The 27,955-nt window shown below is 46.5% G+C and overlaps 1 protein-coding gene across 1 annotated transcript; it reads right to left on the bottom strand.

The window, feature by feature from the left end:
• Positions 1 to 1,971: 1,971 nt before the first annotated feature.
• On the bottom strand, positions 1,972 to 4,678 carry HTR1A (5-hydroxytryptamine receptor 1A). Its single transcript, XM_073584257.1, has one exon. The coding sequence runs from the start codon at positions 3,985 to 3,987 to the stop codon at positions 2,749 to 2,751; it is 1,239 nt and encodes a 412-aa protein (XP_073440358.1). The 5' UTR covers positions 3,988 to 4,678; the 3' UTR covers positions 1,972 to 2,748.
• Positions 4,679 to 27,955: the final 23,277 nt, after the last annotated feature.

Below are 27,955 nucleotides of genomic sequence, written 5' to 3'. Positions count from 1 at the left end.
TACCTCTGGGTTCTCTGCTTTCCTTTTCTGTAGGTTACCTCTGGGTAATTTGCTTTCTTTTTCTCTGTGTTACCTCTGGGTTCTCTGCTTTCCCTTTCTGTGTGTTATCTCTGAGTACTCTGTTTTTTGTTTCTCTGGGTTACCCCTGAGTACTCTGCTTTTTTTTCTGGGTTCCCCTGAATACTTTGCTTTTCTTTTCTCTGGGTTACCTCTGGGTACTCTGCTTTTCTTCAGTGGGCTACCTCTGGGTACTCTGAGTACTCTTTTTTCCTTTTCTGTAGGTTACCTCTGGGTAATTTGCTTCTTTTTCTCTATGTTACCTCGGGGTACTCTGCTTTCCTTTTCTGTGTATTATCTCTGAGTTCTCTGCTTTCCTTTTCTGTAGGTTACCTCTGAGTACTCTGCTTTCCTTTTCTGTGTTTCCTCTGGGTGTCCTGCTTTCCTTTTCTGGGTTACCTCTGTTTGCTCTGCTTTCCTTTTCTGTAGGTTACCGCTGGGTAATTTGCTTTCTTTTTCTCTGTGTAACCTCTGGGTTCTCTGCTTTCCCTTTCTGTGTGTTATCTCTGAGTTCTCTGCTTTCCTCACACATTTTGTTAGGTACTGTAGGGTAACTGGCATCCTATGAAAGTTGCACTATTATACGAGCATTTATAATAGGGGATATGTGAATGTACTCACCTTGGGGGGGGGACACATGTTGGCGATGGCAGTTTCTGTACAGCGCTGTGAAGTATGTTGGTGCTAAATAAAGTATGGAACAGGAAATAAAAGTAAATCAATGAGAAAAATCTGATTTCTAGTCAGAGTTGACTGAGATCTAGAGATGGAGAAGAACAGAAGCACAGCAAGCATGGGAACAGAATCCAGAGAGTGAAGCCGATGACGCTTGTCCTCTTCTTGGCCCCTTGCTGCATTACTGCCCCACTTTTGTCATTATTACATGCTTAATGCATAGTCTTGGACACTAAACCCTGTATGACATCACGCTCTGAGGCCGCCCTATAGCTTCCCATTTTGTGTTCAGAAATGAAGTGAAGCAGTCACTTCCACATTCCCAGGGTTACAGGCGGCACAGCCAGGTCGCTCCACGACTGTCCCCATTACATATTTATACATGAGATTGATTATCTCTAGATAAGAGCAACAGAGACAGAAAGCAACATCGGGTTCATGTAACGATCATATTATGTAACCCTAAAAATAGAAATCAAAACACTAACCTAAGGCTTTATTCACACATCAGGATTTCATCAGGATTTCTATGTCTCCCAAACACAGAACAGGTGTCAAGCTTTCCATTCTACATTTTTCTCTGTAAATTTCCCTCCAGGTTTTGGCACACAAACAATGATGTAAAATGCTGACCAAATACTGATGTGTGAATGACGCCCTAAGACAAGGCAGATTCTTTTACTCTACTTACCCCGCACTGCTAGGAAAACAACAACCTGTGTAGCCAGGAACCGGACATGTCTCATGGCGTCCCGCTAATATCGGACAGTATCGGAGATTAATGGGCTCGAGAATCCGGATTCTGATCTGTCCTGCTATTTATAAGAGACAGATACATCTTTAAGATAAACAATACCATCGGCAGCCAGTGAGAAAGAGATCACAAGGGGTTAATGTGCTTAGACTGTCCAAGTATACATCCTGCGCTTCCCATAGTCTGGGAACACAGAGGGACAGATTGCCATTCACACGCCTGTTATCATTGCTAGGAATTTCTATCCAGATGTAGCAGAGCAGAGCTAGTTGCGACGTGACATTATGTGCTTTTACATAGGACTGCTGATTACACTGCACAAGCAAGGCATCCTAATTCCTAAATTCAGCTCTGCTACATCAGTGGTTGTTACAATCCACACACTGCTCGTTAAGTGTGACCATTTCATTCTAGAACTCCCCCCCCCCCCCCTTATATCACCATTTCTACATACACAAGACAAATGAGATTTTTTTATTTTTTTTGCACTGCAAGGCAAAGTTTATTTGCAATAAACTTGCGGAATTGTATTATTATCACCAGCGAATATTGCGAATTAATACTGTACATTCAGGCCATAATTACATGTCTACATACAATACTCACTGTTCTAGAGTTTCTCTGGTTTTTTTTGTTTGACAATCTTATTTCATTCAAAGGAATTATATAGACAGTCCAGTTTATGCATAGGATGATTTATTAGAAGAATCTGAGGTGGGGGGGATGGGACTTGTAAGACAAAATCTACATAGCCCCATCACCCCCCTCTCAAAATGCAACTGAGTGGGAAAGAAAAAAAAAAGAAAAAAAAAAAGACTAGTCGGTACATAATGGCAGCTGTGTGTCAGTACCATCGGTACCATTGGACACTCAGCTGATGGGTTCAATTCACATTGAGTTACAGTAACCAACAGTTTGTCAGCCCCTTGGTCTGTGCAAATAGTTTCAGAAGACTAATTCAAAATTACTCCACTGCCATCAGTGGCCATGAAAAAATATCCAAGATATATTTATATACAGTCTATAATCTTTCACATTGAAATAATGGCAGCCATTGAACAAGGATTTCTTTAGTTCAACACATAGAAGCCTTGGTCCGCCCCAAGTGCCAGAGCCCATTAGCGCATAGTTGGGCATCTCATCAAGGCTTCCAAGGACACAAGTAAAAAAAACAATTGAAAAACAAAAAAAAAACCCCAATGGGCTTAGTAATGAAACAAGGCAAGCAACAAAAGGGGGGGAAGGGGGAGAGAAATCTCTTCTCATTGCCTACAGAATTTGCACTTGATGATTTTCTTAAATGCACTTTGGAAATCTTTATTAAAATAAGCGTATATAATGGGGTTAAGGAGAGAGTTTGAGTAGCCTAGCCAGTTTATAATGTCGTAGAGCAAGTGTGGCATATGGCAGGATTCGCAAAAGGGCAAAACCAGGGCAGCGATGAAGAAGGGTAGCCAGCAGAAAATGAAGGTGCCCATGATAATACCTAAAGTTTTGACAGTCTTCCTCTCCCTGGCTAGTGCCACCTTCCTTTTGGCTTCTGCGCTTTTGTCGTTCTTCTTGTCAGACAAGCATGCAGGAGATGGGGTGTCGCTGGAGTGGTTTGGCAGTGCCAGGTGGTCTTTCGAGTTAGGACACTGGTGGACCTCAATGATCTCCAGGGCAGCTCCATCCTCCCCGTGCCTCACTGCCCCATTCACACAAGAGCTTGGCTTGGGTTCTACACTTCTCTTCCAGTTTTTGCTGGGTTCGCCATTGCTTTTCCTCTGTATGGTGGATGGGGAAACAGACAGACAAGTATCAGCCACTTTCTTTTTTTCAGTTTTTTTCACTGTTTTTCTGATCCTGAATCTGGCTGCTTTAAATATCTTGCCATACAGAATCAACATGAGGATCAGAGGGATGTAGAACGCCCCAAATGTGGAGTAGATGGTGTAGCCGGGGTCTTCACTTATTTTGCAGGCATCAGGATCAGACCGGTCTTCGTGGGTTCTCCATCCCAACATTGGTGGGATAGATATCGAGAAGCCTATAGCCCAGGTCAGACTGATGAGAATAGCAGCTCTTCTCGGAGTCCGCTTGTTCACATAGTCTATTGGATCTGTGATAGCCCAGTATCTGTCCAAAGCTATGGCGCACAGGTGGAGGATGGAAGAGGTGCAACACAAAACGTCTAAAGAAATGAAAATATCACAGGTTACCTGTCCAAGTGTCCACTTGTTCAGTACTTGGTAGAGTGCTGCCATGGGTAACACCAAAACTGAGACCATCAGGTCGGTGACTGCAAGAGAACCTATGAGATAATTGGCCACTGTCTGAAGATTCCTCTCCAAAGCTATGGCTGCAACCACACAGGCATTGCCAAAAACTGCACATAGGATCAATGTCCCCAAGAAGAGAGAAGTGACGATTTGGTAGCTGAGGGCTACCTCCTCAAACTTGGTACCATTCCTCTTTTCCAAAGAGTAGTCCGAAGAGGTAGTGTTATTAAAAGCATCCATCCCAAAGGTGAGGAGGAGAGGACCTGGTGGTCCTAACAAGGGAGGGTTAGGACAGGGCCCAGGTTGAGGAGTTAGTTCACTTTTGGTGGAAGGACTCCACCACTCCTGCTCTTCATCTTCTTCAGATCGGGCATAGCTTCAGAGGTGATGGGTACCACTCCAATCTGCGCTTCTTGGCTCGGCGAATCATTGGCGACTGGGGCAGAGTGGAGTGGCAGTGTGCACACAGGGGGCGCAGGACACCAGGACCCTCGTCTGCAGATTAAATCCACCTCCCCCAGATGCTCCTGCAGCTCATCGCCCAAGAGAAGAGTGAAAGGCGACACTGGATGAACTCCACCAGCTTACTGTGGAGTCTTCCCCCTCGGTGCTGGGATTGTAGTTCCTTTCATAAGGCGGAGCTCTGGAGTTTTGCACTGGTGTGTGCTCCCTCTTCCCATCCGATCTGCTCCTTGTATGAGCTCGCACATCACCAGCAGCTCTCACTACCGTGGAGAAAGTTTACTCCCACATTGCACAGCATCTTACAGCTGGCTCCTGCTGGCATCTAGTGCATCCCACCAGGCAGACAGTTCATCTGAAGGATTCCCAGCCTGCATCCTTCATGCCCAGTCCTGACGGTGTGTCCTGCTAATTACCATATTAGATCGCTTCCGAAATATCAGCTCCCGATGACACTTGCTGCTTGTAATAGCAGCGGCTGCTCCAGGACCGTGGACAGCAGCTCTGCCTGGAAGGGAGTCTGGCGCCATCTACAGGCCACCTCTAGAAATAGTGACGGCGGCGGCTGCCATATACCGTGCACGCTAGATTATGCAAGAGCTGAGGTTTCCATAACATTATTTACTCAGATTAGGATGGATTAAATATGACGAGATATTTACTGAAATGTGCTTTCCTCTTTCAGTTCTACTAGCGGATGTTGTGGCCGAGAAAAACATAGTAAATTGTGATAATTCTTCTGATTAATATTAAATATAAATTAATCCAAAATAAATAGAGCAGAGATTCATTCATAAGGAGTGTGGGTATTGTTGCTAGAGTGCCACATTTCTGTGCTCAAGCATTGTCACAAACTTTTACTATAGCAGTGCCATATTCCTGTGCTCCAGCAGAGACACATTCCCATATTCCTGTGCTCCAGCAGAGACACATTCCCATATTCCTGTACTCCAGCAGAGACACATTCCCATATTCCTGTACTCCAGCAGAGACACATTCCCATATTCCTATACTCCAGCAGAGACACATTACCTTATTCCTGTGCTCCCGCAGAGACACATTCCCATATTCCTGTGCTCCAGCAGAGACACATTCCCATATTCCTGTACTCCAGCAGAGACACATTCCCATATTCCTATACTCCAGCAGAGACACATTACCTTATTCCTGTGCTCCCGCAGAGACACATTCCCATATTACTGTGCTCCAGCAGAGACACATTTCCATATTCCTATACTCCTGCAGAGACACATTCCCATATTCCTGTTCTCCCACAGAGACACATTCCCATATTCCTGTTCTCCCACAGAGACACATTCCCATATTCCTGTGCTCCCGCAGAGACACATTCCCATATTCCTGTGCTCCCGCAGAGACACATTCCCATATTCCTGTGCTCCCGCAGAGACACATTCCCATATTCCTGTGCTCCCGCAGAGACACATTCCCATATTCCTGTGCTCCCGCAGAGACACATTCCCATATTCCTGTGCTCCAGCAGAGACACATTCCCATATTCCTATACTCCAGCAGAGACACATTACCTTATTCCTGTGCTCCCGCAGAGACACATTCCCATATTACTGTGCTCCAGCAGAGACACATTTCCATATTCCTATACTCCTGCAGAGACACATTCCCATATTCCTGTGCTCCCAGAGACACATTCCCATATTCCTGTTCTCCCACAGAGACACATTCCCATATTCCTGTGCTCCCGCAGAGACACATTCCCATATTCCTATACTCCAGCAGAGACACATTACCTTATTCCTGTGCTCCCGCAGAGACACATTCCCATATTCCTATACTCCAGCAGAGACACATTACCTTATTCCTGTGCTCCCGCAGAGACACATTCCCATATTACTGTGCTCCAGCAGAGACACATTTCCATATTCCTATACTCCTGCAGAGACACATTCCCATATTCCTGTTCTCCCACAGAGACACATTCCCATATTCCTGTGCTCCCGCAGAGACACATTCCCATATTCCTGTGCTCCCGCAGAGACACATTCCCATATTCCTGTGCTCCCGCAGAGACACATTCCCATATTCCTGTGCTCCCGCAGAGACACATTCCCATATTCCTGTGCTCCCGCAGAGACACATTCCCATATTCCTGTGCTCCAGCAGAGACACATTCCCATATTCCTATACTCCAGCAGAGACACATTACCTTATTCCTGTGCTCCCGCAGAGACACATTCCCATATTACTGTGCTCCAGCAGAGACACATTTCCATATTCCTATACACCTGCAGAGACACATTCCCATATTCCTGTGCTCCCAGAGACACATTCCCATATTCCTGTTCTCCCACAGAGACACATTCCCATATTCCTGTGCTCCCGCAGAGACACATTCCCATATTCCTGTGCTCCCGCAGAGACACATTCCCATATTCCTGTGCTCCCGCAGAGACACATTCCCATATTCCTGTGCTCCAGCAGAGACACATTCCCATATTCCTATACTCCAGCAGAGACACATTACCTTATTCCTGTGCTCCCGCAGAGACACATTCCCATATTACTGTGCTCCAGCAGAGACACATTTCCATATTCCTATACTCCTGCAGAGACACATTCCCATATTCCTGTGCTCCCAGAGACACATTCCCATATTCCTGTTCTCCCACAGAGACACATTCCCATATTCCTGTGCTCCCGCAGAGACACATTCCCATATTCCTATACTCCAGCAGAGACACATTACCTTATTCCTGTGCTCCCGCAGAGACACATTCCCATATTCCTATACTCCAGCAGAGACACATTACCTTATTCCTGTGCTCCCGCAGAGACACATTCCCATATTACTGTGCTCCAGCAGAGACACATTTCCATATTCCTATACTCCTGCAGAGACACATTCCCATATTCCTGTTCTCCCACAGAGACACATTCCCATATTCCTGTGCTCCCGCAGAGACACATTCCCATATTCCTGTGCTCCCGCAGAGACACATTCCCATATTCCTGTGCTCCCGCAGAGACACATTCCCATATTCCTGTGCTCCCGCAGAGACACATTCCCATATTCCTGTGCTCCCGCAGAGACACATTCCCATATTCCTGTGCTCCAGCAGAGACACATTCCCATATTCCTATACTCCAGCAGAGACACATTACCTTATTCCTGTGCTCCCGCAGAGACACATTCCCATATTACTGTGCTCCAGCAGAGACACATTTCCATATTCCTATACACCTGCAGAGACACATTCCCATATTCCTGTGCTCCCAGAGACACATTCCCATATTCCTGTTCTCCCACAGAGACACATTCCCATATTCCTGTGCTCCCGCAGAGACACATTCGCATATTCCTGTGCTCCCGCAGAGACACATTCCCATATTCCTGTGCTCCCGCAGAGACACATTCCCATATTCCTATGCTCCCGCAGAGACACATTCCCATATTCCTATACTCCTGCAGAGACACATTCCCATATTCCTGTGCTCCCGCAGAGACACATTCCCATATTCCTGTGCTCCCGCAGAGACACATTCCCATATTCCTGTGCTCCCGCAGAGACACATTCCCATATTCCTGTGCTCTAGCAGAGACACATTCTCATATTACAGTGCTCCCACAGAGACACATTCCCATATTCCTGTGCTCCCACAGAGACACATTCCCATATTCCTGTGCTCCCGCAGAGACACATTCCCATATTCCTGTGCTCCCGCAGAGACACATTCCCATATTCCTGTGCTCCAGCAGAGACACATTCCCATATTCCTGTGCTCCAGCAGAGACACATTCCCATATTCCTATACTCCAGCAGAGACACATTACCTTATTCCTGTGCTCCCGCAGAGACACATTCCCATATTACTGTGCTCCAGCAGAGACACATTTCCATATTCCTATACTCCTGCAGAGACACATTCCCATATTCCTGTTCTCCCACAGAGACACATTCCCATATTCCTGTTCTCCCACAGAGACACATTCCCATATTCCTGTGCTCCCGCAGAGACACATTCCCATATTCCTGTGCTCCCGCAGAGACACATTCCCATATTCCTGTGCTCCCGCAGAGACACATTCCCATATTCCTGTGCTCCCGTAGAGACACATTCCCATATTCCTGTGCTCCCGCAGAGACACATTCCCATATTCCTGTGCTCCAGCAGAGACACATTCCCATATTCCTATACTCCAGCAGAGACACATTACCTTATTCCTGTGCTCCCGCAGAGACACATTCCCATATTACTGTGCTCCAGCAGAGACACATTTCCATATTCCTATACTCCTGCAGAGACACATTCCCATATTCCTGTGCTCCCAGAGACACATTCCCATATTCCTGTTCTCCCACAGAGACACATTCCCATATTCCTGTGCTCCCGCAGAGACACATTCCCATATTCCTATACTCCAGCAGAGACACATTACCTTATTCCTGTGCTCCCGCAGAGACACATTCCCATATTCCTATACTCCAGCAGAGACACATTACCTTATTCCTGTGCTCCCGCAGAGACACATTCCCATATTACTGTGCTCCAGCAGAGACACATTTCCATATTCCTATACTCCTGCAGAGACACATTCCCATATTCCTGTTCTCCCACAGAGACACATTCCCATATTCCTGTGCTCCCGCAGAGACACATTCCCATATTCCTGTTCTCTAGCAGAGACACATTCTCATATTACAGTGCTCCCGCAGAGACACATTCCCATATTCCTGTGCTCCCGCAGAGACACATCCCATATTCCTGTGCTCCCGCAGAGACACATTCCCATATTCCTGTGCTCCCGCAGAGACACATTCCCATATTCCTGTGCTCCCGCAGAGACACATTCCCATATTCCTGTGCTCCCGCAGAGACACATTCCCATATTCCTGTGCTCCCGCAGAGACACATTCCCATATTCCTGTGCTCCCGCAGAGACACATTCCCATATTCCTATACTCCTGCAGAGACACATTCCCATATTCCTGTGCTCCCGCAGAGACACATTCCCATATTCCTGTGCTCCAGCAGAGACACATTCCCATATTCCTGTGCTCCCGCAGAGACACATTCCCATATTCCTGTGCTCCCGCAGAGACACATTCCAATATTCCTGTGCTCCCGCAGAGACACATTCCCATATTCCTGTGCTCCCACAGAGACACATTCCCATATTCCTGTGCTCCCACAGAGACACATTCCCATATTCCTGTGCTCCCGCAGAGACACATTCCCATATTCCTGTGCTCCCGCAGAGACACATTCCCATATTCCTATACTCCTGCAGAGACACATTCCCATATTCCTGTGCTCCCGCAGAGACACATTCCCATATTCCTGTGCTCCCGCAGAGACACATTCCCATATTCCTGTGCTCTAGCAGAGACACATTCTCATATTACAGTGCTCCCGCAGAGACACATTCCCATATTCCTGTGCTCCCACAGAGACACATTCCCATATTCCTGTGCTCCCGCAGAGACACATTCCCATATTCCTGTGCTCCCGCAGAGACACATTCCCATATTCCTGTGCTCTAGCAGAGACACATTCCCATATTCCTGTGCTCTAGCAGAGACACATTCCCATATTCCTGTGCTCCCGCAGAGACACATTCCCATATTCCTGTGCTCCCGCAGAGACACATTCCCATATTCCTGTGCTCTAGCAGAGACACATTCTCATATTACAGTGCTCCCGCAGAGACACATTCCCATATTCCTGTGCTCCCGCAGAGACACATTCCCATATTCCTGTGCTCCCGCAGAGACACATTCCCATATTCCTGTGCTCCCGCAGAGACACATTCCCATATTCCTGTGCTCCCGCAGAGACACATTCCCATATTCCTGTGCTCCCGCAGAGACACATTCCCATATTCCTGTGCTCCCGCAGAGACACATTCCCATATTCCTATACTCCTGCAGAGAAAAATTCCCATATTCCTGTGCTCCCGCAGAGACACATTCCCATATTCCTGTGCTCCAGCAGAGACACATTCCCATATTCCTGTGCTCCCGCAGAGACACATTCCCATATTCCTGTGCTCCCGCAGAGACACATTCCAATATTCCTGTGCTCCCGCAGAGACACATTCCCATATTCCTGTGCTCCCGCAGAGACACATTCCCATATTCCTGTGCTCCCACAGAGACACATTCCCATATTCCTGTGCTCCCGCAGAGACACATTCCCATATTCCTATACTCCTGCAGAGACACATTCCCATATTCCTGTGCTCCCGCAGAGACACATTCCCATATTCCTGTGCTCCAGCAGAGACACATTCCCATATTCCTGTGCTCCCGCAGAGACACATTCCCATATATACTCCCTGAATTAACAAGCATTTCTCACCTACTGTGTCCCCCCATTTCCTTGTAGATTGTAAGCTTGCGAGCAGGGACCTCACTCCTAATGTCATTGTTTGAATTGTCTTAACTTGTATTGAATTTATTGTCTGTACATGTCCCCGCTTAATTGTAAAGTGCTGCGGAATATGTTGGCGCTATATAAATAAAAATTATTATTATTATTATTATATAACTGTGCTCCAGCAGAGACACATTTCCATATTCCTGTGCTCCAGCAGAGACAGATTCCCATATTCCTGTGCTTCAGCAGAGACACATTCCCATATCCCTGTGCTCCCAGAGACACATTCCCATATTCCTGTGCTCCAGCAGAGACACATTTCCATATTCCTATACTCCTGCAGAGACACATTCCCATATTCCTATACTCCAGCAGAGACACATTACCTTATTCCTGTGCTCCCGCAGAGACACATTCCCATATTCCTATACTCCAGCAGAGACACATTACCTTATTCCTGTGCTCCCGCAGAGACACATTCCCATTTCCCTGTGCTCCAGCAGAGACACATTTCCATATTACTGTGCTCCGACAGAGACACATTCCCATATTCCTGTGCTCCGACAGAGACACATTCCCATATTCCTGTGCTCTAGCAGAGACACATTCCCATATCCCTGTGCTCCCGCAGAGATACATTCCCATATTACTGTGCTCCGACAGAGACACATTCCCATATTCCTGTGCTCTAGCAGAGACACATTCCCATATCCCTGTGCTCCAGCAGAGACACATTCCCATATTCCTGTGCTCCAGCAGAGACACATTTCCATATTCCTGTGCTCCAGCAGAGACACATTCCCATATTCCTGTGCTCCCGCAGAGACACATTCCCATATTACTGTGCTCCAGCAGAGACACATTTCCATATTCCTGTGCTCCAGCAGAGACACATTCCCATATTCCTGTGCTCCGACAGAGACACATTCCCATATTCCTGTGCTCCTGCAGAGACACATTCTCATATTACAGTGCTCCAGCAGAGACACATTTCCATATTACTGTACTCCAGCAGAGACACATTCCCATATTCCTGTGCTCCAGCAGAGACACATTCCCATATTCCTGTTCTCCCACAGAGACACATTCCCATATTCCTGTGCTCCGACAGAGACACGTTCCCATATTCCTGTGCTCCCACAGAGACACATTCCCATATTACTGTGCTCAAGCAGAGACACATTTCCATATTCCTGTGCTCCAGAAGAGACACATTCCCATATTCCTGTGCTCCAGCAGAGACACATTCCCATATTCCTGTTCTCCCACAGAGACACATTCCCATATTACTGTGCTCCAGCAGAGACACATTTCTATATTCCTGTGCTCCAGCAGAGACACATTCTCATATTCCAGTGCTCCGGCAGAGACACATTCCCATATTCCTGTGCTCCAGCAGAGACACATTCCCATATTCCTGTGAGCCAGCAGAGACACATCCCCATATTCCTGTGCTCCAGCAGAGACACATTCCCATATTCCTGTGCTCCAGCACTGTCACAGACCTGTGCTGTAGCAAAGCCACATTCCCGTGTTCCAGCAGTGCCAAATTCATATGCTCCAGTAGTGCCACAGTATTGTACTGAGGCAGTACTACATTGCTGTACAGAGGCAGTGCCACATTTCTGTGCTATGGAAGTGCCACATTCCTAGGTTCCAACAGCATCACATTCCTGTTCTCCAGAAGTGCCACATTCCTGTTTCCCAGCAATGCCACATTCCTTTCTTCCAGAAGGAATACATTCCTGTTGTACAGCAGTGCCACACTCCAGTGCTCCAGCAGATCCACATTGCTGTGCTATACCAGTGCCACATTCCTGTGCTCCAGCAGTCACATTCCTGCGCTGAGGCAGTGCTACATTCCTGTGCTCCAGCAGTCACATTCCTGCACTGAGGCAGCGCCACATTCCTGTTGCACAGCAATGCCACACTCCAGTGTTCCAGCAGATCCCCATTTTTTGTGCTTCAGCAGTGCCACATTCCTGTGCTCCATCATTGCCATATTATTATGCTGAAGCAGTGCCATATTCCTGTACTCCGGCAGCACCACACTCCATCCATCTCCAGCAACTTTCTGATTCAGAGAGCCAGGTAATTAGATTTCATCTGGAACAGCTGCTGTTCTGGTTCTAATATGTTTCTTTTGGTGTAATATTTTATCAACAATAATGGTCTGCCATAAACCTTATCATAAACAATGGTCTCTATTTAGCAACTAAAGGATTAATTGACTAGGATTGCCATCACTTGTTTCTCAAGGTAGATTTGCTGTTTAGATATTCTTAATAGGTTTTCCAGTTTCTATATCTTCTAATAGAGATTGTCTATTTCCAAAATCTCTGCTAGTAGTTATTAAATAGGCCATCGATATTAAAGTAGTGGACAACCTATCTTTAGGATAGGTCATCAATGTCTGATCGGTGGGGGTGCAATATCTGGCACTCCCGCTGATCAGCAGTTCCGGCCACCACCGACACTGAGAACAGCTGATCGGCAACAGTGCCAGATATTAATCACCCTAAGATAGGCCATCAATATTAAAGTAGTGGACAACCTATTTAATAACTACTAGCAGAGATTTTGAAAATGAGAAATCTCTGTTAGAACATAGAGAAACTGGAAAACCTATTAAAAATATCTAAGCATCAAACTACTTTGAGCAACAAGTGATGGCAATCCTAGTCAACAGCTGATTGGCGGGGGATCAGACTGTCACACTCAAAACAATCATACATGGATAACCTATTCCAAGGATAGGCCATCAGTGTTAAAGGGAACCTGTCAGCTGTTTTGACTGCTATAAGATGCGGCCACTGCTTTTCAGGGCTTATCTACAACATTCCATAATGCTGTAGAAAAGCCCTGGGTCCAATCTGAAAGACAAGAAATATACGTTTTATTGTACTCACCCAGGGGGGCGGTCCGGTCCGATGGATGTCGCAGTTCGGGGTCCGGCGCCTCCCATCTTCTTGCACCACCGCCCTCCTGCTTGCTTCATGGTTCACCGGCATCGCGCTCCTGCACAGTCATACTTATCTGCCCTGTTGAGGGCAGGAGAAAGTACTGCAGGCACCGGGAAAGGTCAGAGAGGCCCAGCGCCTGCGCACTGCAGTACTTTGCTCTGCCCTCAACAGGGCAGATAAGTATGCTTGCGCAGGAGCGTAATGCCGGAGAGCCACAAACCAAGCAGGAGGGTGGCGTCGTAAGAAGATGGGAGGCTCCGGACCCAGACCTGCAACACCCATCGGACCCCACGGTCCCCCGTGTGAGTATAATAAAATGTATTTTTCTTATCTTGCAGGTTGGGTTTGGGGGCAGATATACTGCATTATAGAATGCTGAGACACAAAGAAAAAACACAGTATGACAAACGTGCAAAAATACTCTGTTGTAATAAATATATAACAGTAGACGGCAAGTGCTAGTAAAAATATGATAACAAAAACAGGGTATTTAGCTGATAAGTTTTTTGCATAAAATGTATACTAAACCACTCCACCAACATCACAGTATACCCATCTCGGATCAGTCCTATCTAATGTATTTAAAACCTGATCATGTGAACAGTACCTATATGAGCAGGATTCACAAAGACAATTCCTAATGTGGGCACGCTGTGTAAAGACGGCTCTTTATGTGCATGTCACACAAGAGATGGGCGGGAAACTCCCAAACCTTGCTAAGCAAGAAACTAATAGATTAAAAACACGTGTGACATGCACAAAAGTGAACAGGTCGGTTGGACAGTGTTCACACTACCCAAAGACTGAGACACAAAGTAAAAACACAGTATGACAAACGTACAAAAATACTCTGTTGTAAAAAATACTGTTCACATGATCAGGTTTTAAATACATTAGATAGGACTGCTCCGAGATGGGTATACCGTGATGTTGGTGGAGCGGCTTAGCATACATTTTTTGCAAAAAACGTATCAACTAAATACCCTGTTTTTGTTATCATATTTTTACTAGCACTTGCTGTCTACTGTTATATATTTATTACAACAGAGTATTTTTGCATGTTTGTCATACTGTGGTTTTTCTTTGTGTCTCAGTCTTTGGGTGGTGTGAACACTCTCCAACTGACCTGTTCATTTTTGTGCATGTCACATGTGTTTTTAATTATAGAATGCTGTAGATAAGCCCTGAAAGGCAGTGGCCGCATCTTATAGCGGCCAAAACAGCTGACAGGTTTGCTTCAAAGTAGTGGACAACCTCCATCACTGTTTAGTTCCAGAGAATGAGTATCTGTCCAGGTCATATGAAGGACATTTATGTGTTTCCTACTATGCCTTTATCTCCAAGCTGTCAATAGAATAGAACAGAACAAGATATATAGATAAATAGATAATAGATAGCTTGATAATAGATAGATAGATAGATAGATAGATAGATAGATAGATAGATAGAAAGAAAGATAGCTAGATAGATAATAGATAAATAGAAAGATAGAAAGATAGATAGGTAATAGACAGATGATAGATAGAGAGATAGATAGATAGATAGATAGATAGAAAGATGGATAGATAATAGATAGATGATAGATAGCTAATATATAGATCATAGAATCATAGAATCATAGAATCGTAGAGTTGGAAGGGACCTCCAGGGCCATCTGGTCCAACCCCTTGCTCAAAGCAGGATTCGCTAAATCATCCCAGTCAGATGTCTGTCCAGCCTCTGTTTGAAGACTTCCATTGAAGGAGAACTCACCACTTCTCGTGGCAGCCTGTTCCACTCATTGAGATAGATAGATACAGTGAGGAAAAAAGTATTTAGTCAGCCACCAATTGTGCAATCATAAGTAGACCACAAGTATGAGAGTCAAAATGAGAAAACAAATCCACAAAATCACCTTGTCTGATTTGGCAATTTTTATTTTTCAAAAGTATTGTTTATCCATTTGGATTATCCACTGTAGATAGATATTTTTTTTTTACTTCTTACATTATACTTTGGGAGGTGATCATTGCCTCCATATTTGGCTGAGTACTCCTCCTCCCATCAACCTGGGGCTGTTTTTAAATTGTGCTGGATCCTACCTGCCCTTAAAGGAAACCTGTCACCAGCCAAAATGCTATTAACCTGCAGATATGGGGTTAATATGCAGGTTAATACTGTTATTAAAATGCTCGGCGTCTGCATGTAGCCGAACGCTGCAGGAAGGGAATGAACTAAATTCTCCCCCGCAGCTTTCCGGTTTCAGTCACGCGGGCGGCGCCGGTGATGGTTCAGTCACCGCTCTGAGTATACAGAACTGTGGCTGTAACCACGCCATTGGCCCTGACTGACAGCCTTCCCTAATGCAGGGCCAGCGTCAGTCAGTGTTGGGGGCGCGTTTACATTTTATTCTCAGAACGGTGACCGACCAAGTCCTGCTGCTGCCGAGTATACTCGTTGCTCGGGTTTTCCTGAGCATGCTCGGGTGTCCTCCGAGTATTTTGGCGTGCTCGAAGATTTAGTTTTTGTGACTGCTAGACAGCCTGAATATATGTGAGGAATGCCTGTTAGGGAATTCCCCCATGTATTCATCTTGTCAAGCAGTCACAAATCCTGCAGCTGAGACGACGAAAACTAGATCTCTGAGCACGCCAAAATATTCGGAGGACACCCAAGCATGCTTGGGAAAACCCGAGCAACGGTGCTACTCGCCCATCACTAGTGTGCACTTATGAATTGGATACTTTGATCGCTAAGTACCTTCATTTTATAAGTGTACTCCATATAGCAGTGATGCAGTTTACATTTCCCTTACTCAATGTTTGCAGACATCTTAGCGCAGTGTTGCTGTTGTGTTCTTCGGCTTGTAGACAGATGTTGTAAATGAATACTGCAGATAGTCTGTATGTGTTATCAAACATAATGTGTTTTCAGTGTATGTACTCGCGTAATGGACACTTTTAATTTAATAATTAAGTGAATGTGAGTTCAAATGAGATGCAAATCAACGCAGCTCGTCTGCCTTTACAATTTCTATATTCTAGATGGCATTAGACATGCTATTTCTCTTCCCCCGAAATTACGTGCAACCCATGGCATTTGCATCTTGGCATGCTATTTAGCAGGAAATGTTAAATATGTGTTAGACAGATGTTTATGCATTTAGCCTTCCAATATCAGACATTTAGAAATATGTATAAAGTAAAATAAATATACACAGCACTTGTGGGTGATCATTTCTTAGCGTCAGACAGGCTTGGGTGTACATCGTGCTATGCTGCTAATTGTCTGAAAAGTGCTGTATATTCTGTAAACGATTATGGTTATATTAACTAGACCTATAGCTCATATGAAATTTTGTAATTTAACAGATATGTATTCTATAATGTACGCTTCCAATTAAATTCAACTATTTATCTATAGACTATAGAATTAGAAAAAAATAAAGAAGCAGCACACCATTCCTTTAGAGCAAAAAGACTTTTAATGGCCCATTTGTTTTTTTTGTTTTTAAATAGGGTGTTAGGATTCTCCCACTGCATGGGATGGATCTCAAGCCTTGCCTGGTCATGCAGTCTCCCATGCAGGCTCAGCCACTGGGATGACTGCTTAGCACAGACTTCAGTCCCAGCACCTTGCCCAGGTTCATGCTGCAGGTGCAGTTACTTCTAGCTCTCCAGCTAAGCCTATGATGATTACTAGCTTACACGTGCAGTGCTGTGCTCTAGAGGCTAAGTCCAGATTTCATCCTACTGAGCATGTCCATGATATGGTGCCTTCCCATTGGTGTTCGGTAGTGTTGAGCATTCCTATATCGGCCGATACCCGATATTCGCGGTATCGGAATTCCGATACTTTTTGCATATCGAATACCAGAATCGGAAGTTCCTATAATGCTATGAGCCAGTTTGATTTGATTCAGCCAATGAGGAATCCTAAGAAGTGTGGGCACATCCTGTTAGGCATGTAGGCATGTTAACTAATGGCATGGCTGTCATTGGTGGCTGAAATGATGTCATGATGCACTATAAAAGCCGCCGCCACCGCCATTTAGGGTTCACTCTGCTGTGAATTCAGTTAGGGACAGGACGCTGCTCTTGTGACTCTGAGGGACAGTTAGAAATATCGATTTGCTAGATTGTGCTTTACCAAGGCTAGTTTAGCAACCCCTGTGAGAAGCTTTCTTTTGCCTTGCATTGCTGTTCACAGCTGTCTGTGAGGTGTCTGTGTGTGAGTGCAGCTCACGCTGTAGTGTGTTCTGCAGCCACCTCTGGTTGTAGGCCGCTCAGCATGCGTCACTGCCTCATACATATTTATTTTTGTTTTATTGCTGCTCATTTTTCATTAATTCTCCTATTAGTGTGTATCCATCCGTATCCATCTACATTGGTAGCAAACACTACATAGGAGTAGACAGCGGAGCCTTTCTGCAGCCTTTCAGTGCTAGTGCACAGTTCTCTGCACTGTTCACGACTGTCTGTGAGGTCTCTGCGTGTGAGTACAGCTCACGCTGTATTGTGTCCTGCAGCTACGTCTGGTTGTAGCCGCTCAGCGTGCATCACTGCCTCATACATTGTCCTTTTTTGCTGTAGTGCTGCTTATTTTTCCTGAATTTCTCCTATTAGTGTGCTTCCATCTGTATCCAGCTAGATTGGTTGCAAACACTATATAGGAGTAGATAGAGGAGCCTTTTTTCTTGCTTGTGCCCTGCAGCCCCAGCAGATTAGTATTAGCCTATTTTTTGGAGCCTCATCTATTGCATTGTAGGTTACCTTCCAGCATTGTAATAGCTCCAAAAAGTTTGTGATACTATCGCTTTTACATCTTTAGTCACATCCTTTTTGGGTTTTTTTTAAAAAAAAAACACGTAAATAAAGTTCACCAAACACTCCACTTGACAGTTGTGTAGGCCACATTAGCTCATATTAAAGTGTAGTCCACACTCAGCATCCCCCAGTTTTACCAGGGAACAGTCCTTTATGCGCAGCTTTGTAGGACCTCGCCGTACCCCACTACTGCGGGACGAGCAAATTGAAGCCGTTGTCGGATGGATGGCAGCTAACGCATCAACTTCAATTACTTCCACATCCTCTCAGGGCCAGAGCACTGAAGAGCAACCATCTGTCTCTTCACCACCTGCCAAATTGCCCAGGCAGTCAGAGAGCCCTGGACAGGAGCCATCTCTACTTCTGTTCTCTGAATCTCTTGGCTTGGAAACAGGGGGCCAGCCAAGCAGCATTCAAGAATGTGAAGAAGAGGGAGTATGCAGTGATGCGCAATTGCTTTGTCCCTCTGAATCTGAAGAGGCGGGTGGGCCAGTGCCTATGGTCAGCACACCTCAGTACGCATCAGATGATGAGACTCGGGTGCCACTTTCTGGTGCGTACTGTGCTGGCGAGACTACCCAGGAGAAGCAGGTGTTTGAAGAGGGGAGTGTAGATGATGAGGTCCTTGACCCATCATGGCGTGAGGAACAGGAAGGTGGTGGGAGTAGCTCTGAGGAAGAGATTCCCCGAATGGCCAAAACAGGAGGGAGAGGGAGGGGGCAGACTTGGTTGCCTGTAGCCTCCACTTCGGCACCCATTAGGAGCATTCCTCTTCCAAAACCCAAAACGGGTGCTCCCAGGACTTGCAGTGCGTGGTCCTTTTTTGACACAGTTGCAGATGACATTTGCTTTGTCAAATGCAAGCTGTGTAATCAGAAAGTCAAAAGAAGGAAAAGTGTCAGCAACCTCAATACCACAAATATGAGGAAACACGTGCGGACCAAGCACGTGGTGGAGTTACAAAGACACACTGAAGACGTAGGACAACCTACAGCACCACCTACCACCTCTTCAGCTCGTGATGTAGCCTCTTCCTCCAGCTCACACACAGCTGGTTCGGCTTCCTAACAGGATCGCCACGGAAGAACCTCTGGCACTGTTGCCCAGAGACCCAGTGACATTCCACCCACAGCACCACGTTCCCTGTCATCCTCACACTACCAGGCCACTCTACAGCCATCGGTAGCACAGGCATGGGAGAAAAGGCGGCCATACTCGGCAAACCATGCCCGAGCACAGGCTCTGAATGCTGGCATTGCAAAACTACTGGCCCTTGAAATGCTCTCATTCAGGCTGGTGGAGACTGACACCTTCCGTAACTTCATGGCATTGGCAGTCCCACAATACACCGTGCCCAGCCGCTTTTATTTCAGCAGGCAAGCCGCCCTGCCCTGCAAAAGCAAGTGAAGGGAAAAATTAAACATGCGCTACTAAACGCCGTCAGTAGCAAGGTCCACCTGACCAACGATGCATGGACCAGTAACCATGGACTGGGACGATACCTTTCCCTCACTGCCCATTGGGTCAATATTGTGGAGCCGGGTACAGATATTGAGAGTGGCGCTGTACATGTTCTGCCAACTCCAAGGATTGCAGGAATCCAGTCTGTACACATTGACTCCTTCTCATACTCAAGTTCCCTAGAATCAGCGCTGCAGGAGCTGTCACGGTCTACCTCCACATGGACCCGTGAACGCTTACCTGTTACGACCGATATGAGCACAGCCATGGCCAAACGTCAACAGGCCATACTGAAATTAATTTCTTTGGTGAATCGAAGCCACACAGTGCAGGAGCTCTGGAATGCTATCAAGCAGGAGAGCGACGTGTGGTTTGTGCCAGGGAGTCTCCAGCCAGGCTTGGTAGTGTGTGACAATGGCTGAAATCTGGTGGCAGCTCTGGGCCTAGGCAACCTCACTCACATCCCTTGTCTGGCACATGTGCTCAACTTGGTCGTGCAGAGCTTTCTGAGGGACTATCCGGATCTTGATGCACTGCTGCACAAGGTCCGCATAGAGTGCGCTCACTTGCGGCGTTCCAGCTTGGCAAGATCGCGCATTGCAGCTCTGCAGCGCCGATTCTGCCTTCCGGAACATCGCATCATATGTGACCTACCCACCAGGTGGAATTCAACGTTACATATGCTGCTTCTGGACAGTCTGCGCAACGTGGTTCCTCACAAAGGCCTAGGCAGGGGACACTTTGTGAGGAGGATGAGGAGGAGTCAATGGAGGAGGAAGACATCTCTCCAGAGGAGGGAGGTACACAATGCTTTAGTAGTCAGTATGTAGACCAACGGTGGGGTGATGCAGAGCAGGCAGAGATGGCGCCTCAAGCAGGGGACAGCATTTCTTGGCCAGTTGGGAGTCTGCAGCATATGGTTGATTTCATGCTGCAGTGCCTGAGAAACGACTGCCGCATCGCCCACATTCTCAACACGGCTGATTATTGGGTGTACACCTTCCTAGATCCTCGCTACTGGGACAGCTTACAAAGCCTCATAACACCATTGAACCGGGAGCGTAAAATGCAGGAGTACCAAGACACACTGGTGCATTCCATCATATTCTCCATTCCACCTGAGAGCAGTGCTGCTAGTGCTCTGCGCGTCGAGGCAGTGGAGGAAGCTCTGCACAAAGAGGGAGCAGAAGCAGCGCCTCAGCACAAGGCAAGACCAGTATGGCCAAAAGGTGGCAAAGTTTTGTGTGCCCGCCACAAATGTCTACACCATCACAGACGGCTCCAGTCAGCATGAGGCAACATTTCCGTCAGATGGTGAGAGATTACATGTCTTGCCCTGTCAGTGTACTCCCAGACGGCTCTTCCCCCTTCAAGTTTTGGGTCTCTAAGCTGGATACCTGGCCAGAGCTTAGCCAGTATGCATTGGAGGTGCTGGCTTGCCCTGCTGCTAGTGTATTATCGGAACGCGTCTTTAGTACCGCAGGTGGTGTACTTACAGACCGTCGCATACGACTATCCTCCGATAACATTGACCGGCTTACTTTTCTGAAAATGAACAAGGCCTGGATCTCGCCTGAATTTGCCCATCCTCTTCCAGATTAAATAATTGGTTGGCAACAGTATCCAGGTCTCCTGTTGTGTTCATGTTTCTACCACCTGAACTGTAATCCCTGGGCTCCAACACGACCAGTTGCTGCTCAGAAGTGCCGTCTGCACAGAGAAAAACACTAGCTCCTGTGTTAGTGGGGTTCAGTAACGCCAGCTGCTCCCCTGCTGTGTGTACGGCAATGTCTCCTGCTCCCTCCACATTCAAACTACATCAGATATTAAACTTGCTCCAAGTAGGCCTCAGCCTACACCACGATTGATCCTGGGCTCCAACACCGCCAGTTGTTGCTCAGAAGTACCGTCTGCACAGAAAAAACACTAGCTTCTGTGTAAGTGGGGTTCAGTAACGCCAGCTGCTCCCCTGCTGTGTGTCTGGCAATATCTCCTGCTCCCTCCACATTCACCCCACATCTATGGTGCCTGCAGTTTAGGTGCTTCCTATGTGGGCTGCGGGTTCTGGCAATAAAGGCTGGTTCCATAGTGCCAATAGGACAAGCACCCCATGTAGAACTGTGGGTTTCGGTAACTGTGGCCGGATCGCGGCCTTGCAACTTTGTTTTTCATGGGTACCTTCTGCTACCCATCCGGGTTCCAGCACCATCAGCTGGTTCTCGGCAGTGCCTTTGGCTTAGGTGCCTCCATCTCGGTATCCGAGTTCCAGCAACGTCTCCTGGTCCTTGGTAGTGCTTTCAAGCACAGGTACCTCCTGCTTAGTCACCGGGTTCCAGTACCGTCAGTTGGTCCTCGGTAGTGCCATTGCCTCTTGTTCCTTCTGCTGCCCCTCCAGGTTCCAGCACCGTCAGCTGGTTCTCGGCAGTGTCTTTGGCATGGGTACTCCCTCCTGCCCAGCCTGGTTCCAGTGCACCAGCTGTTTCCGGGAAGTGTAAACGTCACTTTGTCACCAATACGTTGTCCTGTCGTGTTGCGGTCGGTATTAGCCGACTCTATGGTGCCTGCAGTTTAGTTGCTTCCTATGTGGGCTGCGGGTTCTGGCAATAAAGGCTGGTTCCGTAGTGCCAATAGGACAAGCACCCTCTGTAGGACTGTGGGTTTTGGTAACTGCGGCCGGCTCGTGGCCTTGCAACTTTGATTTTCATGGGTACCTTCTGCTACCCATCCGGGTTCTAGCACCGTCAGCTGCACCTTCTCAGTATCCGAGTTCCAGCAACGTCTGCTGGTCCTTGGTAGTGCTTTCTAGCACAGGTACCTCCTGCTTAGTAAACGGGTTCCAGTAACGTCAGCTGGTCCTCGGTAGTGCCATTGGCTCTTGTTCCTTTTGCTACCCATCCGGGTTCCAGCACCGTCAGCTGGTCCTCGGTAGTTCCATTGCTTCTTCTTCCTTCTGCTTCACCTCCGGGTTCCAGCACCGTCAGCTGGTTCTCAGCAGTGCCTTTGGCTTAGGTGCCTCCATCTCTGTATCCGAGTTCCAGCAACGTCTGCTGGTCCTTGGTAGTGCTTTCTAGCACAGGTACCTCTTGCTTAGTAACCGAGTTGCAGTAACGTCAGCTGGTCCTCGGTAGTGCCATTGGCTCTTGTTCCTTCTGCTACCCATCTGGGTTCCAGCACCGTCAGCTGGTCCTCGGTAGTTCCATTGCCTCTTTTTCCTTCTGCTGCCCCTCCGGGTTCCAGCACCGTCAGCTGGTTCTCGGCAGTGCCTTTGGCTTAGGTGCCTCCATCTCGGTATCCGAGTTCCAGCAACGTCTGCTGGTCCTTGGTAGTGCTTTCTAGCACAGGTACCTCTGCTTAGTAACAGAGTTCCAGTAACGTCAGCTGGTCCTCGGTAGTGCCATTGGCTCTTGTTCCTTCTGCTGCCCCTCCGGGTTCCAGCACCGTCAGCTGGTTCTTGGCAGTATCTTTGGCTTAGGTGCCTCCATCTCGGTATCCGAGTTCCAGCAATGTCTGCTGGTCCTTGATAGTGCTTTCTAGCACAGGTACCTCCTGCTTAGTAACCTGGTTCCAGTAACGTCAGCTGGTCCTCGGTAGTTCCATTGCCTCTTGTTCCTTCTGCTGCCCCTCTGGGTTCCAGCACCACCAGCTGGCTCTCGGCAGTGCCTTTGGCTTAGGTGCCTCCATCTCGATATCCGAGATCCAGCAATGTCTGCTGGTCCTTGGTAGAGCTTTCTAGCACAGGTACCTCCTGCTTAGTCACCGGGTTCCAGTACCGTCAGCTGGTCCTCGGTAGTGCCATTGCCTCTTGTTCCTTCTGCTGCCCCTCCGGGTTCCAGCACCGTCAGCTGTTTCAGGGAAGTGTTAACGTCACTTTGGCACCAATACATTGTCCTGTCGTGTTGCGGTCGGGTTAGCCGACTCTATGGTGCCTGCAGTTTAGGTGCTTCCTATGTGGGCTGCGGGTTCTGGCAATAAAGGCAGGTTCCGTAGTGCCAATATGACAAGCACCCCCTGTAGGACTGTGGGTTTCGGTAACTGCGCCCGGCTCGTGGCCTTGCAACTTTGTTTTTCATGGGTACCTTCTGCTACCCATCCGGGTTCCAGCACCATAAGGTGGTTCGCGGCAGTGCCTTTGGCTTAGGTGCCTCCTTCTCGGTATCCGAGTTCCAGCAACGTCTGCTGGTCCTTGGTAGTGCTTTCTAGCACAGGTAGCTCCTGCTTAGTAACCGGGTTCCAGTACCATCAGCTGGTCCTCGGTAGTTCCATTGGCTCTTGTTCCTTCTGCTACCCATCTGGGTTCCAGTACCGTCAGCTGGTTCTCGGCAGTTCCTCAGCCTTCTTGTACCTTCTGCTATATTTCCAAGTTCAAACTTTTTGAAATGGTTTTTGGTAATCACTCTGGATCTCCCTGACGACGACTCTGAAGACCACCCCAAAGAAGACCAAAAAGATGACCCTGAAGAAGATGACCAAGAGGACAAAACATGAAGACAACCACCAAGATACAGAACAACAAGAGAAAGAAGACCAAGAAGCAGAAGAACAAAAAGTAGAAGAACAAAAAGCAGAAGAACATTATGCATAAGACTAAAAATCAGAGCAAAAGATATTATCTAAATTATAAGCAGAAGAAGACTAAGCAGTGTAAGGGGGTGAGTCCGTTCCTCCTCGTCGTGCCCCTGGAAAATGACTGCTGCTGCAGACCGAACTGAATGCGAACGCTGGTGTAATCTTCAAACTTTTATAGATAACAACTACAGGAATGCCTGTCACAAATAAGAATATGATGAAATGATGAAGAAGAAGAATAGGAAGAAAATGAGGAAGTAGAATATGAAGAAGAATAATAGTTGAATAAGAAGAATATGAATAATGTAAAAAAAAAAGAATAATATGAAGAAGGTGAAGAAGAAGATGAATAAGGTGAAGAAGTTGATGAAAAAGATGCTGCTGCTGCTGAGCATCATGAAGGAGAAAGTGTGGGAGAAGTAAAAAAGAAGGTGAAGAGCATGGAAGTAGTGAAACATACATATCTGACAAAATATAAAAAAGGTTAACATAGTCAATATCTTTGTAACTCCAAATGTCTTAAAAAAAAAAAAATATTCCTGCTATTCCATTTGATTGGGCTAAACCTCTATGCCTTTAATGTCTCCTCCACCTCCCCCAATACATTCTACATTATTATTAGTTTTTCTTCATGTAGAATTAACCTACATGGAAAGAAAGGGTTTATTTTAATTCCGATATTTCTGTCCCATTGACTTGCATTGGTTTCCGGTATCGGAATCGGCGATATCCGATACTTTTTGGGTATCGGTCTGATCCAATCCGATCCGATATTTCACGATATCGGCAGGTATCGCTCAACACTAGTGCTCGGACGTCAGGTGCTCTGGTGATGTGGCAACTTCAGATTGGCCCACAGGCAAAGTCCTGTCTGTCTCGACTTGAGCAAGGTATAAAAAGCTCTCAATGCTGCACGCCTGAGTGCTAAACTCTTGTGTGTGTAGTGTATTGGTGGCTACCTTACCACCCTGTGTGCACGTGTGCCACTAATAGCACTGCGAGTGTTGGTCTAGACAGGCATTGTAGGGTGGGAACTCCCGCTTGAACTTAGCATCTGCACTGGGCGTCCTCAGGCGCGTGTGCTAAAGCACACCGTGTGTCAGAGCAGGGTCATCCACCCAGCTTAGTCTTCCCTGGTGGGGTTAAGATATAGGGACCCCAATTAGTATTTTCTATACGCCTGTGCAGTCTAATAAGGTATAGTCTTTTGCTTTGCATCATAGTACCGCTCTGTGATATAACAGAGCTTGTTACTTTGCGCTCTGTGCACACTGAGTGACATTTAACTCAGTGTGCTTTGTGTATTCTTGCAGCCTTTCTCTGCCGTTGTGCTAGCTGCGGTTTCTCCATCACCGCACGTTGGACCCCGGGTTGCAAACGCACCTTATTATTATTCCTTATTTGGTGTGTTCCACCAATCCTAACAGTCTATGCCTGATGAAGAGACCTGAGTAGTCTCGAAAGCTTGCAATTTGTTACCATCTTTTCAGTAATGCCGGGGTCACACTAACCGACGCAAAATACGGTCAGTATTTTACATGCGTAATACGGATGAATGGCCCCTAAACAGTGCTCCGTATGTCATCCGTAATCAAGGTGTGGTCGCGTATTTTGCGCATGTAAGCATCCGTATGTAATCCGTATGGCATCCGTATGGCGAGATTTTCTCGCAGGCTTGCAAAATGGACATATAATGGAGCCCTATGACAGAGTTTCTAACAGAAACCAAAGAATAGATATAGACACATAGAATGCATATATATAGATATATATATATATATATATATATATATATATATATATACACAGTGGGGAAAAAAAGTATTTAGTCAGTCAGCAATAGTGCAAGTTCCACCACTTAAAAAGATGAGAGGCGTCTGTAATTTACATCATAGGTAGACCTCAACTATGGGAGACAAACTGAGAAAAAAAAATCCAGAAAATCACATTGTCTGTTTTTTTTTCATTTTATTTGCATATTATGGTGGAAAATAAGTATTTGGTCAGAAACAAAATTTCATCTCAATACTTTGTGATATATCCTTTGTTGGCAATGACAGAGGTCAAACGTTTTCTGTAAGTCTTCACAAGGTTGCCACACACTGTTGTTGGTATGTTGGCCCATTCCTCCATGCAGATCTCCTCTAGAGCAGTGATGTTTTTGGCTTTTCGCTTGGCAACACGGACTTTCAACTCCCTTCAAAGGTTTTCTATAGGGTTGAGATCTGGAGACTGGCTAAGCCACTCCAGGACCTTGAAATGCTTCTTACGAAGCCACTCCTTCGTTGCCCTGGCGGTGTGCTTTGGATCATTGTCATGTTGAAAGACCCAGCCACGTTTCATCTTCAATGCCCTTGCTGATGGAAGGAGGTTTGCACTCAAAATCTCACGATACATGGCCCCATTCATTCTTTCATGTACCCGGATCAGTGGTCCTGGCCCCTTTGCAGAGAAACAGCCCCAAAGCATGATGTTTCCACCACCATGCTTTACAGTAGGTATGGTGTTTGATGGATGCAACTCAGTATTCTTTTTCCTCCAAACACGACAAGTTGTGTTTCTAGCAAACAGTTCCAGTTTGGTTTCATCAGACCATAGGACATTCTCCCAAAACTCCTCTGGATCATCCAAATGCTCTCTAGCAAACGTCAGATGGGCCCGGACATGTACAGGCTTAAGCAGTGGGACACATCTGGCACTGCAGGATCTGAGTCCATGGTGGCGTAGTGTGTTACTTATGGTAGGCCTTGTTACATTGGTCCCAGCTCTCTGCAGTTCATTCACTAGGTCCCCCCGCGTGGTTCTGGGATTTTTGCTCACCGTTCTTGTGATCATTCTGACCCCACGGGGTGGGATTTTGCGTGGAGCACCAGATCGAGGGAGATTATCAGTGGTCTTGTATGTCTTCCATTTTCTAATTATTGCTCCCACAGTTGATTTCTTCACTCCAAGCTGGTTGGCTATTGCAGATTCAGTCTTCCCAGCCTGGTGCAGGGCTACCATTTTGTTTCTGGTGTCCTTTGACAGCTCTTTGGTCTTCACCATAGTGGAGTTTGGAGTCAGACTGTTTGAGGGTGTGCACAGGTGTCTTTTTATACTGATAACAAGTTTAAACAGGTGCCATTACTACAGGTAATGAGTGGAGGAAAGAGGAGACTCTTAAAGAAGAAGTTACAGGTCTGTGAGAGCCAGAAATCTTGATTGCTTGTTTCTGACCAAATACTTATTTTCCACCATAATATGCAAATAAAATGAAAAAAAAACAGACAATGTGATTTTCTGGATTTTTTTTTCTCAGTTTGTCTCCCATAGTTGAGGTCTACCTATGATGTAAATTACAGACGCCTCTCATCTTTTTAAGTGGTGGAACTTGCACTATTGCTGACTGACTAAATACTTTTTTTCCCCACTGTATATGTATTCTAAGTGTATAGATCTATTCTTTCATTTCTTTATTAAACCTGTCAGTGTGAGTTTACTGTATAGCGCACTGAATTGCCGGCTTTGCTAAAAGACACCGGGTGCGTATTTCTCGCAAGTCACATGTGTGGTCCGTGTGTAGTCCGTATTTTTTGCGCACCCATAGACTTGCATTGG

The sequence above is a fragment of the Dendrobates tinctorius genome, unplaced genomic scaffold, assembly GCF_039654945.1.
Source record: "Dendrobates tinctorius isolate UK_male_01 unplaced genomic scaffold, ASM3965494v1 ptg000083l, whole genome shotgun sequence".
Lineage (NCBI taxonomy): Eukaryota > Metazoa > Chordata > Amphibia > Anura > Dendrobatidae > Dendrobates > Dendrobates tinctorius.
Note: the sequence above shows the minus strand (reverse complement) of the source record. Positions and strands in the feature narration are given on the sequence as shown.